The following is a 16,642-nucleotide window of genomic DNA, read 5'->3' as shown; positions in this document are numbered from 1 at the left end:
GTTCTGGTACGAGGTAAAATGGCATATTGTTCTATTATGAAGTAAATAGCTAAGTGGGTTCTCATCAGCCAAAATAAGAAGAAGAAAAAAAGATCGAGCATTCAGAATTATGCCACACAAGTTCCTTGCAGTATCTTCCTCCACGTTCCTTCTGTGAATGAAATTAACCAGCTGAGGGAGGGGCTAATAAATCAGTTGATAGTCAATAAGCAGAGAAGTAGCTTGAGGGTACTTAAAGAGTCCTTATCATTCTGACTTGAGTAAATGAAATGGGCTCTTTGTTTCGAAATGAAATAACAAGGATTCTCTCTTTAGTCATCTAGGCAACAAATGAATCAAATACACCGGCAACAAACTAAAACAGTGGCACCAAACAGTGGCTCAGGTATGGACGACTCATTTACTTGCCTTGACATGGTAAAATATAATACTTATTGATAATACTTTAAATTTTCAATAATTGAATAACGGGTAGATAATCTAACATTACCTACGCTGCTCTTGATCGTTTGAGGGCTTTCTCTCTCGTCAGAAATCCCAAAATCCCAAAAGCGTGAGCGCCTCGTTCGGCCGGCTGTTCAGGGAAAACTCATTGATGACGGAGTTTCAAGTGACGACGTTTCTCGCGGGCATTTCATCAAACACCCTGTACGCATCCTCGGAGACCCCACAGGCGGAGTAGAAGCGAACGAGGGAGTTCTAGATGAAGACGTAGGAAGCCGACATTCCGTCGCGAACGGCGAGGGAGTGTACGGCTCTGCCGTCGGTGAGGCGGTTGAGCCTGGACGCGGACTTGAGCACGAAAGGGTAGGTGTGGGTGTCGGTGAGGGAGCAGAAGCGGCGAGAGAAGAGGGAGGGCGAGGGGGCGGGGTCAGGAGGAGAGGGAGTGGGCCCGGAGGAGGGTGTTTGACGGTGAAGATGATTTTGGAGAGGCGCGGGTCAGCTGGGCGAAGATGCGGGCAGAGTAGGGGAGGACAGGGGTGGGTCGGCAGGGGGGGAGGTGGAATGAGTGAAGCGAGAAGATTGAGGGTGCTTGGACGTAGGCAGGAAGGAGTAGACGGGATAGAAGAGTGGAAGCGATGGAGCGGGTGTGGATCTGCTTCGTGCGGGGGATGGAGGTCGAGAGGTGGAGGAGGGCGATGCATCTCTTGATGGGAGATTTCTGAACTCCGACGGGGGATTTGGGGGGATTTGGGGATTTTGGGATTTCTGACTAGAGAGAAAGAACGACAGAGGGGGGGTTTTGTTTTTTTTCCTTTTTTTCGTGAAAATAAGCAAGGGAAATATCCCTCCAAAGGTTTTGGCGACCCATATGAGTAACAGCGTTCTTAAAAATAGACTTTTAGCGACGTTTATCTACACGTCGCGATATATGCACACTATTAGCGGTGTCAGCCCTAAAACGTTGCTAAATATACTTATACTTTTACCGACGAAAATGAAAAACATCGGAAAATCCATACACTTTTACCGACGCTAAGTTAAAACGTCGCTAATAATATACACTTTTAGCGACGCTAATTAAAAATGTGGGGAAAAATATATGTTTTGTCGACGCTAACTAAAATCGTCAGGAAAAACATAATTTTTAGTGACGTATTTAAACATGCGTCGGGAATAAGCATTGAGAAAAGTGCAATTTGTTATAGTGTCTTGATGTAAATTCAACAAAACAAACTGGTCTTTTGGTAAACTTCTGAAATAATATATAGTAAGCAAAAAACTAATAGCACTACTCATCATTTTGAGATTATAAAAGATCTATCTTTCTGTCATTTGAAACTAGAATTCTATTCCAAAACCAAATGTTTTCAGTTTATGTGGACCCCAGATGATAAGCATAGATTAACTCAACATAGAAGATTTCAAACATGAAATTTTCAAATGTATAAATATCTTATTGTTGAGTTAATTTACATTCTCCATTTTAAAAGTACAGGTTTTTGTTGCCTGTCCATCTCACTTCTGGATAAAATTATGTTTAAAATCAATTTCAAACTGGGGTTGTCATATATAGTTATAGATATTTTCCTCCTCGGATAAAATTATGTTTAAAATCAATTTCAAACTGGGGTTGTCATATATAGTTATAGATATTTTCCTCCTCCTCCTTTTTACTATTTCAGCCCAATTTCAAACTGGGGTTGTCATATATAGTTATAGATATTTTCCTCCTCCTCCTTTTTACTATTTCAGCCCAGCTTTAATATCTGGACATAGTGTAAAGATATTTGTGTTAGCAGCACTACACTAGAAATTCATTCTAGGTTAAAACTATTCAAACAAAATATTGTTCCTAATTGACTAAAATGAGGACTACAGTAGTTAACATCATGATATAATCATCTCCTCTTCTTGTTGAGTGAAGCTCTCATGCTTCAAATTAGGGCGCAGATAATTAGTCCATCTCAGCCTACAGCTCTTCCCACATCTCTTAAACCCTAAAATTGCATACTGACATTACCAATAAATAAGAAAAAAATCAATAAGGTAAATATTATTTTGAAGAAAATCAACCAATTAGCTACATAAAAAGAACCTGCTTTCTTTGGAACAGATGTCCAATTTCCTATTCCATGAGTGTTGGTTAAGCTATTAGCTTCAAATCTTCTTCCTCAGTCCAAAGTCCCTTCTTCACGTTGGATTTATCGCAGCATGGAGGCCTGCCCATCTCCTAATTCTACAAAATATTAACATGAAACTTTTCAAATCATAAAATATAAAAAATGACCAAGTTATAATTAGGCTATAAGTTAATGTAAATTCTTTTTGGTAAAAGAGAGAATAAGAGATGCCATGGTGATGCAATATTTAACCTTAAGGGCTGAGGTACAATGATGATGAAACCAATTATGCACAGAGTTAGAAGTAGATGTATTTAAAAGCTTTTTTAAGAAGGATAGGCAAGAAAATCATGAGATTCACTCTCATTTATCAAATGATGGCATGCATGATTTAATTATGTTCAAAAAACGGTTAATGTTTGAGATATGATGTGAAAAAATTTAAATTAAGGCTTCTTTTGGATACCATGGTGTTTTTCTTATTATGTTTTTATAAAAAAACACTATGGTGTTGTGTTTTTCCCTTAAAATATTTTTAAAACACCATGTTAAGTATTTTGGTCAACACTAGTTTGACTCATTATAACATTAGTATTAAACATATTATTAATATATTATATATTAATTATAATAAAATATATTATAAATAAAATGTTATAATATTTAGTTTATATTATTATAGTATTATAAGTATTAAATGTAATGTAATATAATATTGTATAATGTATTATAATATTATATTGTACTTTAATGAGTTATATTATATTATAATTATTACATATTATTTTCAAATAATTATATATTTAATTATTTTGGTATATCAATTTGTTATTGTTGTATATTATATTAATATTTTTATAATAATGTTATTTTATTATTAATATAATATATTATTATTATTATTATAATATAATAGTATACTATTATTCATATAATTAATATCTATTATTAATGTTATAATTATGTTTACAACTAGTATGTAATTAATAACTAATAATTATAAATATTTTAATATTTATAAGTATTATAGTTAAATATATAAGGTTTATAATGGTCTTTTTTGTAATATATATTAATATATATATTATACTTATGAATATATTAATTTTTAACATTAACATTTTGTTAGCAATAAATTATATTACTATAAAAATTATTTTACTTTATAATAATTTGATATTATTTATTACATGATATATTACATTTTATATATTATATTACATTTACGTATACCAAATGTTTTTTTCTACTTATTATAATTGTTTAGTATTATTAAAATATGATTAACCTATTATCCCATAACTACATGTTACTATTATTCAATTTACTACAATTTATTTATCTCAAACCCAAGCTTAACACTAATAATTATCGAATTATCTATGTATAGTTATATATATCATTATTATATTATTAATTATTATAATACTTTTGTTAGCCTTTATTATTTATTTATTTATTTATTATATAATACATTATTAATATATTAAATATTGGTATTTAATATATTATTATATTATTATATAAGATATTTTATTTATTATATATATTTTTATATTATTTAATAAATATTACTAATATATTAAATTAAATATAATATATTATGGTATAGTATAATATAATAAACATATTGATAATAACTCTATATTAATTACATTTAATATATTATGTTAGATATTATATTAACACCTTCTCAAACTCAAAAGCAAAACATCAATCTTAAAATACCTAAAAGGTGTTTTGAAATAAGTGTTGTGTTCTTGGTTTTAGGAGGATTTAGCTGAAAAAATATCATGGTTTCCAAATACATGGTGTTTTATTTTTTGGTAAAAACTTCATGGAAACAAACAAAACACCATGGTATCCAAACGAAACCTAAGTTTGTGATTTCCAGGCTACAAACCGCACCCACACCTCAATTACTTGGCTCCCATGTTCCAATCAGGTTCAAATTTGTTGGATTGTTGGGTAGAGGATTTGTTGGATAGGGAATTCCTAATCTATTTTGGTAACATGAGGTTATTAGGATTCCTAGTCTATTTTTGGTAACATGAGGTTATTAGGATTCCTAATCTATTTTGGTAATAGGTTATTAGGATTCCTAATTTGATTTGGTTTTAGTTTAGAATTCCTAGTATGTTTATAATTTTAGGATTTCTATATATATGGAACAATTGGAAGAGAGAATTTGGTTGAGAAGAAAAATTAGGGATATTTGGAGCACAGAAAAGAGGTATTTTCTGAGCTATTTGTTTAGGGTTTTGTTTGGAGAGATTAAGAGCTTGTTGGTGAGATTAGTTTGTTCCTTCGAGTGATTTGTAATATCAGTTTGTACTCTTTCTCTATTAGTGAAAACCCCATCCCCTTCTTACCCCGTGGACGTAAGCAATTGCTGAACCACGTAAATCTCTTGTGTTAATTGGTGATTGTGCTTGTTTATTTGGTTGTGATCTCTCTTGTTTGGATTATGTGATTCGACCGCTTCCGCGTCGCGCACAACAATTGGTATCAGAGCTTCGGGTTCAACTTGAGGCTTGTTTGAAGGATTCACTGAAGGATTCCTATTTGAAGAGTTAGATCGACAACATGGGTGAAGCAAGCACATCGGGATCGTCTCTTACGAAGACGATACATAGTTTGAGCATCAATAACATGAAGATCGATGTTCCGAAGTTTGATGGTAAGATCAATTTCGGTTTGTGGAGGTGCCAGGTGATGGATGCGTTGGACGTTCAGAATTTGGAGGAGACTCTTGAGTTACAAGAGAAACCTGCCGAGATGGAAGCTAAGGTTTGGAAGAAGATGAATAGTAGGGCGTGTGGAGTTATTCGGTCATGCTTGACGCCAGATCTTATTTATGATGTGATGAACGAGACTTCAGCGAAAAAGATGTGGGAAACACTCGATGAAAAGTATCTTACTAAGAGCATTGAGAATCGGCTTCACTTGAAGAAGAGGTTTTATCAGTTCAATATGAAGAGGGGAGTTTCCATTAGGGAGCATGTTAACAACTTCACAAAGCTACTTTCAGACATGTCTAATGTGGATATCATGGTTGAGGATGAAGACAAGGCGATACTACTTTTGTGTTCGTTGCCCGATGATGATTATGGTACGTTTGTCCTAACTATGATTAATGGAAGAACTACTGTTAGTTACAAGGAGGTGACCTCAGCGTTGGTGAATTATGAGTTGAGGAAGAGTGTTGATGAGTCCTCCGAGAAGGCATCGGGAGATGCATTAGTAGTTCATGGCCATGGTTCAAACTGAAGCAGGAGGTCGCAGTCTAGAGGTGCACATCGTGGGATTCGTAGGAATCAGTGTGCCTTTTGTAAAGAGGATGGACATTGGAAAGTTGAATGCCCAAAGTTAGATCGAACCGAGAAGAATAAGGGGAAAGCTGTACAAGCTTCAGAGGTGAATGTTGTCAAGACTAGTGGCAACAATTCAGATTCGGATTCTTCGGGTTATTCATTGTCTGCACTGCCGTAAGTTTGTGTTGCCAACTCTACAGAGTGGATGTTGGATTCGGGTGCTTCATACCACGTATGCCCTACGAGGGATTGGTTCTCTAGCTTTCAGAAGTTGGAAAGAGATGATGTTGTGCTCATGGGTAATGGACATGCATGCTCTATTGATGGTATTGGTACCGTTCGTATTCGGATGTATGACGGAGTGATTCAGGAGTTGGAAGGAGTGAGGTTCGTTCCGCAGTTGTCGAATAACATCATTTCACTAGGAGCTTTGGTGGCATCTGACTATAAAGTGACCTTGGAGGATGCACGTTTGAAGGTCACATTGGGGTCCATGATTGTTATGAAGGGCGTCAGAAGGAGCAATTTGTATTATTTGCTCGGAAGCACGACGATTGATAGGGAGATGACGACTTTATCAGATTTGGCTAGACTGTGGCATTGTTTGATACTGGGTTATTTGATTAGAAATGTCGTGCATAGATTTTGAGGAGTGCTTTGACCTGCAGTTTGAAGTCCTGTGAACCCATTGGTATGAGCGAGAAGACCGAGGTGGAGTTTGACACTTCTATCCATCATTCGAGGGGTTTTCTGAGGGGTGTTCATTCAGGCATTCGGGAGCCTTCCAAGGGAGCATTATTGGGAGGTAATTGGTATGTGGTTTCCGCAGTTGGGGATGTTGGCCTTCTTGTTTTGATGATGTTTAACAAACAGAGGAGGATCGGCGTTTGATGTCGAGCATTGGCATTGGTGTGCAGGCTACGACATGTTTGGGCCGTCTCATGTATAGGTTGCCGACTGCTGCATGTATAGATATGGGATCTGGTGGAGCTGCTTCAGATTTTGGGTTGCGTCGGATGTTTGGCTACCCAGCATTTGGTCACATCGTGGATGTGAGATTTGATCCGATAGCACATTTGGGATTCAGAGGCGTGTTTGATTATCAGGTATTGGCTTCTGACTTTGTTCTGAGCAGGCATGTCACGTTTGACTCTCAACAGGTGGAGAGTGGTGATCAGATCTTTGGGACATCGCAACGGGTGGAGAGTGATGCTACTCCACGTTGGGTGGAAACTCCAGATCATACTGCATTATTTGGGATTCCAGCTGATGTGACACAGGTTGGGAATCGTGTTGATTTGGATGTAGATGATAGGTTGATTGATTCGAGTACAGCTGATGGATGTAGTCTGGATATGGCCATTGGTTCATCTCAGGTGGAGATGTTTGGATTAGTTCAGTTTGGAGCCATTGGAGGTGCTATCAGCCGCAGACTTAATCGTGATATTGGAGAAGGGTTGTGAACTCTTCTAGTGGATTGAGGCCTTTGGAGGCCATTTGGGTGAACTACGTGAAGGCTTGTTGATTCCTTGGGCAGGAGGATACGTAGGCAGTCAGTTTTGATGCAGCCGATTTGGTGAATAGATATCGACATTTGGGTGAGTGTTCGCACTCCCGTTTGGGTCTCGACTTGTGTGGATGGAGTCCGTTGTCATGAGTCTGTTGCCATGGCGTACTGGACGCAACAAGTGAGGCATTTGGTTTGGTCGGTGTCGGCTCAGTTTTGGGAAAACTTCGCCGAGGTGGAGAATTGTTGGATAGAGAATTCTTAATCTATTTTGGTAACATGAGGTTATTAGGATTCCTAGTCTATTTTGGTAACATGAGGTTATTAGGATTCCTAATCTATTTTGGTAATAGGTTATTAGGATTCCTAATTTGATTTGGTTTTGGTTTAGAATTCCTAGTATGTTTATGATTTTAGGATTTCTATATATATGGAACAATTGGAAGAGAGAATTTGGTGGAGAAGAAAAATTGGGGATATTTGGAGCACAGAAAAGAGGTATTTTCTGAGCTATTTGTTTAAGGTTTTGTTTGGAGAGATTAAGAGCTTGTTGGTGAGATTAGTTTGTTCCTTCGAGTGATTTGTAATCTCAGTTTGTACTCTTTCTCTATTATTGAAAACCCCATCCCCTTCTTGCCCCGTGGACGTAGGCAATTGCCGAACCACGTAAAACTATTGTGTTTGGATTTGTGCCGTTGTTTTGATTTGTTTGGCCTTTATCTCGACGTTTGTTTGATTTGGTTCTCAAAGCACGCCCGTTTAGTTGTCGCGCACAACAGGATTGTCATGACAAATATCTAAAATACAGAAAAACTAAAACATAGAGAAAAGATTGATAAAATGTAATTAGTTTGATTTTTCGCCTAGCTAGGGTGTCAAGTGTCAACGGAGTAGATATTTATTAATCAAATGGTGAAGTACAAAAGAGGTAACAACTTTCATACTCTAATTCAGATATCACATATATGGAAGCGGTACGCATTCTCTCGATATGTGTATCCCACATCGAGTCCAAGTATATGCATAGTCCGTACAAAATACATATGTACATAGAAATCTACCGAGAACATTTGGATTGCTTCACAGTCATAGGCTCAAATCCTCTACTAAACAAATATAAGACGAGCCGGGTCATGTGACGGAGACATTATCTATCATGAGAAAGAAAATATTCTTTAAAATTCCATAGTCTAATGACAAAGAGGAGAGTGCTGTGCTCAAGGATTGAGATCAAACCCACCTTTTACCAATTCAGTAATATCAACATCTGAGAAATCCATCGGTGTCTATCAAGATGGTTAAATAGTTTTGTTCACTTTGTTCACTACTCAACGGTCACAGGTTCGAATTCTCTACTAGCTTTCTTGGAATTGGGAAGGATTTGAGATGTGCCTCAATTCTCGAGTTTTTACTTAATGGGTTGAATTCCCTTGATGGTTTCTCCCTCTGATAGAGGAGTCTTCTAAGTTTCTCTCGTTGCCAAAAAAACATTAGAGAAAATTTTCATGTGTCCATCTAAGTTACAATTCTTTTTCAAAGGTAAAGGACTCCATTTATTTATTTATTTATTTTATTTATTTCGTTTGGCAAGGGAACTTCCTCACGATCATTTGAACCATGGTTTTATGAAAATTAATTTCCTGTGTGTGTGGGTGCTCCCCAGAAGAGTCAAACTTGAGACCTTTGAGTACTACTCACATGCAATTTACCAACTTAGTTATACTCTCTGAGGTATTAACTATTTTTAATTACTACACATCCTTTACTTAAAAAATTATATTATGCATCCTACTGGATTTAGGATTTGTATCACCTTCATGCCAAAAGGAAATACAAAGTTTAATTCTCACAATAATTTATTTATTATTTAGGGGGTGTTTGTTTGCATACAAGTAAAATATAAAAGTGATAAAGTGATGGTTTTGATCCTTTAGGTGTTTGCTTATATGCAAGTAGTTATGAAAGTAAAATACAAGGAAGTTGCCACATAATATTTAATATAATTTTAACTTCTAGAAAAATGGTGGAGCACATTAAAGTGACAAAAATGAATACCACTTTTAATTAAAAAAATAATATTTAACTATATTTATTGATGATTCTATTTTTATCACATAATCTTCATATTGCACCTTTAATAATTATTTTGTTTTGGGTGCTTCTACAGGGACCCGAAAAATGGGACAGATAAGGGGGACAGATGAGGTGTCCCATCTTAATTTCATAATGAGCTAGCCATGACCAGCTCATTATGCAATCATAGGAGGACAACTCACATGTCCCCCTCTATCTGTCCTATTTTCGGGTCCGTGAGGCATTTTTCTCTTGTTTTTTAAACAAATTCTGTATTTCAACAAAAAATAAAAACAAACGAAAGATGCACAACATTTACATTCAAAAAGAGCCGCGATTTGAAAAGCAATTCTTTACTGTTATTTATTTATGTCAGATATGCGAAGACCTGCGTCGTGCTATGAATACGACCCATTCCGGAGTCTTCACGTGCTTGTAGCTTGGTTGGCTCCAATCTCCAAAGCAAAGACCACGAGACAAAATCACAAAAATACGTGTACACCCTCAGAACAAACTCTATATATTTCTTCATCCAACACAAAGACATCTGTCTACTTACCTTGCTTTTTGCTATAGCTAGCGAAATCCTCATAGTTCTACTTGCCCACTTCAACCCTTCCCAAAAAGAAAAAGGAAATTTATTTTTTTAGCCCAACAAAAATTTAGAATAATGGATGATTGCTTGGAGAGAACTCAGAGCATGATCTCCATGACAAAACCCAACTCTTCATCAAATGATGAAGAAATCCAAGCTCAAGTCGAAGTTAAGGAGGAGGAGGTTGTTGCAGAGTCCAATGGCGGTGGGCTCATCAACCAGCTCATTTCTCACTTGCCAAGTTTCGAATCCAATGGAGATAACACAAATGTAACTGAAGAAGCAAAACAGGGGGAGAACAAAGAAGAAAATAATCGCGGTGGGGTCGTCGATCAATTGATAACTAACTTGCCTTCAGTTTCTGTTCCGGTATCAACTCCAGGTTTTTTTTTGGGAAAAATGCTTCCAGCCCCCAAAAGCCAAATGAACATGCTTCCCACCCCCAGGACTTGGTCAATGGGTGTTTTACCCCTAAAAATAAAGAATCTGTTCTCTGAGCCCCCAAAACACAAAACCCAAGACATTAAAACATGTGAAGACCATAATACCCTTCTCTCTCTCTTTCTTTTTTATTAAAATATGATGGGGGATTATTTTATTATTTTTATTTTCTCTCTCTCTTTATCATGATGTACCAAGAGGATAGTTGAAATGATTGATGAGGATTATTTTATTATTTTCGTTTTTTATTATTTTGGTTGTTTGTATTGGGAGGTTGTTAAAGTTACGGGTTGATTGTTAAGGTTACGGGTTGGTTGTTAAGGTTAAGGGTTTGTTGTTAAGGTTATGAATCCTCTCTCTCTCTCTTTCTTTTTTTATTAAAATATGATGGGGATTATTTTATTATTTTTGTTTTCTCTCTCTCTTTATCATGATGTACCAAGAGGATAGTTGAAATGATTTATGAGGATTATTTTATTATTTTTGTTTTTTTATTATTTTGGTTGTTTGTATTGGGAGGTTGTTAAAGTTACGGGTTGATTGTTAAGGTTACGGGTTGGTTGTTAAGGTTAAGTGTTTGTTGTTAAGGTTATGAATCATCTCTCTCTCTCTCTTTCTTTTTTTATTAAAATATGATGATGATTATTTTATTATTATTTTTTCTCTCTCTCTTTATCATGATGTACCAAGAGGATAGTTGAAATAATTGATGAGGATTATTTTATTATTTTCGTTTTTTATTATTTTGGTTGTTTGTATTGGGAGGTTGTTAAAGTTACGGGTTGATTGTTAAGGTTACGGGTTGGTTGTTAAGATTAAGGGTTTGTTGTTAAGGTTGTGGATTTGTTGTGTAGGTTACAGATTTGTTGTTAAGATTACGGGTTTAATTGTTAAGGTTACGGGTTTAATTGTTAAGGTTACGGGTTTAATTGTTAGGGTTACCTATCTAAAGATCCTCTTGGTACATCATGATAAAGAGAGAGAGAGAGAGAGAGAGAGAGAGAGAGAGAGAGAAATAATAAAATAATCCTCATCATATTTTAATAAAAAAAGAAAGAGAGAGAGAAGGGTATTATGGTCTTCACATGTTTTAATGTCTTGGGTTTTGTGTTTTGGGGGCTCAGAGAACAAAATCTTTATTTTTAGGGGTAAAACACACATTGACCAAGTCTTAGGGGTGGGAAGCACGTTCACTTGGCTTTTGGGGGCTGGAAGTATTTTTCCCTTTTTTTTTGTCATAATCTCCATACGAAATGTCATATAATATATACGTTTTGACTTTGTTGAATAATGACACATAAATTTATTTCTTGTTGATAATTGTAGCTGCTCCGACCCCGGATTCTGAAGAGGCATCGCTGCTGATTCACATTGTTCAGGACTGAGAAGGCTTAAATCTTCAGCGATGCAAAGATTTTCTGTCAACTTCTTCTTGTTTATTTTGTTGGATTCTGCTCATATAGCGTTGCAAAGTGTGTTGTGTTTTTTCAGTTATTGAATAATACCAGAAAGAGAAATATTGCGCTGTTCAAGTATCTGTTCTCAACAGTAAAGAATACAACAGTGTTACATATTATTGAATACAAAATTTGTTGCTAATTAAATCGATTGTCTTAATGATAGGGAGAATTACAAAACATTATTGATTGTAGAGGAATCAATGTGAGACGAAGAACATTGATTTGTTATGTATGTCGATCTAAGAACTTCTCAATAAGGACGGAGAATGTCGCGAAGCCAGCGCACCCGATGCAAGTAGCCTTGGGGCCACCTGGTAATGCAAGAACTATGTAAATGATTTGTGATAATGTAGCATTCTATACATAACAAATTCACTGATTTATTTAGAAAACTAAGCAATTGGCTACATACAGTATTGTACTTTTACAAGTTATTCTGTTTTACTAGATCACATAGTTGCAGAATACTAAAGAGATAAGAACCAGATTGAAGTCCTTCTGTGTACTACACTTAAAAACCTGTTCATAGGCATTCTTGTGAGTGGCGTCTGCTTAGAAATTATGTCTAGTATTGTATAAATTCGAGTGTTGGTAAATTTATCTTAAGGATGTTGCTTTAAGTGCAGTGTCTTCGACTTCAGATGAAGACACTTGTTGATGAAACCACTCACAAAACCCAAATGAAAGGAAACCGAGCTAACTAGCTCATCGGGTATGCCTTGAGCAATCATAGGCATATCAAAGAAGTTTCTCTCATGGAGATTATGTGTTGAAGGAACATAAGTAGGTAATGAGAGCACAACCTAAGCCCTTAGTGGATAAGCATCTATCCTGAGTTGAAACGTATGCGAGTCATGAAGCATTGTCAAAATACTGCCATTTGGGTCATTTAACTGGCGCAGTTATATCCTAAACCAAATTAGGAAAAAACAATGGGAAGGGAGCTCTAGTTTTTAACCAGTTTAAAGGTTATTTTTAGGCCGAAGGAAAAAGGGGCAAATAATAGTCTAGATTTTACCGACCATAACTTTTCCTAAATGGGACAAGGACTGCCAAACGCAGCCTAATATACATAAGAAGTCATCCTTTGTGTGAAAAGCAGTAGCAAATTTGCTAGCGTATGAGACTGCTCAAGAGTCCCATAGTGGATTTTCATTCACAAACGTTGAAGACCATTAATGATTCTTCAAGCAGATGCCTTGTAAGCAGTTTAACTATAGCAATGCCAATTTATCAGATAGAATACAGTAATGATATCAACATGCGATATCAAGTACTCAGGCTAAGAGTTGGCTTAGTATATAGACATTACAGTAAGCAACTCCTGTATACCTTGAGGGGATGAATTTATAACTTGTGTTATAGAGCTTCCTAAAATCGTAATTGCATTTAGAAAATGATGCATAGCACATGGAAATGAACCACAAAGACATGGAGTAAGGTCTGGTTGCTTTGTGATACAGGTGAATGATACGGGGATGTAAATTTATAGCAGTCCATACAGGCAATGCTATTAACAATGAAAACCAGAAGATTGCATACAAAAGAAAATTTACCTCTTGCAGACATAGCCCCTCCCGTGACACAACCAGCGACAACTGTATTTGTCATATCATGTTTTGCACGTGCCTGAAGTAAACAGATACCCGTAAAATGGAAACAAAGTCTATCTACTCAAAGACTTCAGCAAGATTTGTTCTTTCTTGAAGCTTGATTACCTTCTCCACAATGCATTCAGCAGCCGAGAAAGTAAGGCCCATGATTGCAAATGCCTTCGCAGAACTCCAGCTTCTACTTCCCATCTGCTTTGCTGTATAAATAAATTGTTGCCTTGCGGTCATTTCCTCTCGCATCAAAGGATTATCAAGAGCCCCGAGAAATAAGCCCATAAATAGACCGAGCCCGCCTCCTAGAAAATTGACATCAAAGTGCAATTAGTATATATTGAAGAGAGAGTGAGAAATAAGGAGGGGGAAAAAGGTTAAATAAGAAAGTGCGCTCAAGTATTTGAATTTGAACTGCAAGACTTCAAGAGGAATCAGAGATTTATTAGATGATAAACTAGCTAGCATTAACTCATTGAGTAAGTGCAGGAAAGAGTCATCTAATTTTAAATTAGAGATGTTAGGTAAATGTGGAGGGATGTACGTTTGGCTTATACTTTTTGTCATGTAAATTTGATTACAAGTTTTTACTTTTTCCTACTAAACCCACCGCCAATCTCCAATAGACTAAACCCACCGCCAATCTCCTATATTACTATTGGCATACAAGCTATGGAAATGAACATGTTTGGTTATCCCATTTGTATTACTATAGTGTAGCATTACTTTAACTTTCCAAAAAAAAGTATGATTATAAGAAAAATACATAGTGTAGCATTACTTTAACTTTCCAAAAAAAAGTATGATTATAAGAAAAATACAGGCTTTCACATTTGAGTTTGAATTTATCAATGAAAAAATCAATAAACTGAAGGGAAGCTGAATATAATAGTAACTTGTGTTTTGGGACTGATTAGTTGATTTTGGCAGAAAAATTCACTAATTGACACATTTGCTGCATGTGGCCTAATAACAAAATAAATTCATGAGAAGAAAATCTCACAACATCTTCAAGACAAAGAGCAAGCTTTTCGACTTTGAAATACACTTTGCAATTATATGAAAGAGTTCATTTTGACATATTTGGCATCACAAAATCACAATCTTTATAAGAAATGAACTATATCAGACCCCTTTCTCATAGGAAGGAACTATCTTGCAATAGCTACTAATGCAAAATAATGCTATTTGCTAATATATCCCGCTATAAAATGTAACAAAAACATAGGAAATGGTTATTGGAAAATGATTGTGACTGCCAGAGACTCCTCTTCTATATAAAGGACCAAGTAGGATGGATGCAATATTGGATCAACATGGAAGAAATGACTTGAAAGAAAGCTTTATGAACAAATCATGAAAAACTGCAAAATTCAAGTTCCTAAATTTACTTGCCCACCATCAAACAAGCAACATATACTGCCAATAATCAGGTTCCCTACATAAAAGCCTTCTCATTTGTTTTCATCTCTCCGCAAAATAAAAAAAATAAAAAATTTATAATGGAAAATTATGAGAAAATAAAAATTACCCATGACTCCACTGACGACGCTTCTAACGGCACAATTATTCCAAATATCTTGACCTCGGATCTCTTCCATCGTCGGCATTCTTATTGGCTCTACCGTCGGCTTCTCTTCTTCATTAGAGACCGCTTTAGGCTCCGAATCCGAGGCGGCCATTGACGATTAAGCTCAAAACAAAGAGATCATGCGCTAATTAAGTTTATGAAGACAGAGATGATCAAATTGAATGAAAAAGAGTAATAAATTGACGGAAAAAGTTTCTAGGGTTTTGGGCTGCAAGCAGCAGAGATTTTGGACAGTAACTTTTGGGGTTTGGGGAGCGGATCCGGGTTGTATGGAGCCGATTGAAAATTTTCGCTCGGACTGGACCCGACCCGAATTTAAATGGGCATGATAATCAAATGGACAAATTTTCGTTTTAGACCCTTTTAGGAATTTATTTCTAAAAATCTACCCCTTTCAGATTTATTTGCAAATTTCGACCTAGTTTCAGCCACTGGGTCGAAATTTACGAATAAAGTTGAAAAAATTCACGGGATTTAGAATCCTGTGTAGTTTAGTCCTTAATTAATCTTCACGGGATTCTAAATCCCGTGAAGTGTGGAATTAGCCTAACTCAATGGAATTTTAAATCCCGGGAGTTCAATGTAACATGGTTCCCATAGTTGGCTAAGTAGTTAGCTCAAAGAAAGCTAAACTTGAATCATTCAAGTGGTCTTAAGTTCGAATCTCATCCCAACATATTTTTTTCCTTGAACATTTAAAAAGTTTTACTAGGCTAGGATTCGAACCATGTGCTTCCCATCCAAATCTTATAAGCTAATGTTTTTTTGGTAAATGAAATTAATTTTATTCATTTTCCAAACGTGAGTTTATGTACATCAAGAATACTAGAGCAAAGTCTGGTAATCAACTAACAGAGAAGCCGCACATTACAAATTCTCTAGTCTCTCTTGCATATGAAAAGGAATTTTTGCATCAAGATTTTGGAGTAAATGGAGACCTTCACTGCACGAAGCAAAAGATCAGGCACTCGTTCTTTGTGTTGGAAGGTTCTCAAGTTTCTTTCCTGCCATAGCAAATAAACTGTAACTAATATGGTCATTCTTTTCAATTTCTTCATAAATCCAATCCCTTTCAACTTGAAGCTATACTAGTTTAATATTTGGTCTCAGCTGCATGACCTCCAAGCATATTCCAGCCAACTCATCACTTTGTTCCACACATTAGCAGAATACTGACATTCAAAAAATAGGTGTTTATGTGTTTCCAATTGATGGTTAGAACACAAGACATATTGATTTGTGTCTAGTATTCTCATGCTACATAATCTGTCTTGGGTTAGAAGTCTTGAATGAATTACTAATCATAAAATAAATGAGTGTTTAGGATAGTGTTAGACTAGGCAGCTTGGTTTGTTGATTGGAGCAACACACTGTAAACAGAGGATATCTGGATTTTGCCATTAGTATAGCATTTAGTGATGATAGTTTGTAGGTTGTCAACACTACCAAGTTTTTCTATCACAACATCCCTGACTCTGAGTAGTTGTTTCCAC

At 35.9% G+C, this 16,642-nt stretch overlaps 3 protein-coding genes across 3 annotated transcripts in view; 1 reads left to right on the top strand and 2 right to left on the bottom strand.

Moving 5' to 3' along the window:
• LOC109846767 (gamma-interferon-inducible lysosomal thiol reductase-like) overlaps positions 1-11,512 on the bottom strand; it is a 33,163-nt gene extending 21,651 nt beyond the window's left edge. The window contains exon 1 of the mRNA XM_020416012.1: positions 11,486-11,512. The gene's annotated coding sequence lies outside the window, so the exon portion shown is untranslated. The remainder of the gene's footprint in view (positions 1-11,485) is intronic.
• Positions 10,047-12,098, top strand: LOC109846769. The gene is made up of 2 exons (XM_020416015.1): positions 10,047-10,435; positions 11,821-12,098. Exons 1-2 carry the CDS (start codon positions 10,129-10,131, stop codon positions 11,877-11,879), a joined length of 366 nt encoding a protein of 121 aa, XP_020271604.1. The 5' UTR covers positions 10,047-10,128; the 3' UTR covers positions 11,880-12,098.
• Positions 12,020-15,390, bottom strand: LOC109846768 (mitochondrial import inner membrane translocase subunit TIM22-4-like). Its single transcript, XM_020416014.1, has 4 exons — positions 15,090-15,390; positions 13,673-13,863; positions 13,511-13,583; positions 12,020-12,265 (listed from the first exon to the last, which is right to left on the bottom strand). The coding sequence occupies exons 1-4, from the start codon at positions 15,238-15,240 to the stop codon at positions 12,180-12,182; spliced, it is 501 nt and encodes a 166-aa protein (XP_020271603.1). The 5' UTR covers positions 15,241-15,390; the 3' UTR covers positions 12,020-12,179.

The sequence above is a fragment of the Asparagus officinalis genome, chromosome 7 (assembly GCF_001876935.1).
Source record: "Asparagus officinalis chromosome 7, Aspof.V1, whole genome shotgun sequence".
Classification (NCBI taxonomy): Eukaryota; Viridiplantae; Streptophyta; class Magnoliopsida; order Asparagales; family Asparagaceae; genus Asparagus; species Asparagus officinalis.
This window is presented reverse-complemented; position numbering and strand designations above follow the sequence as displayed.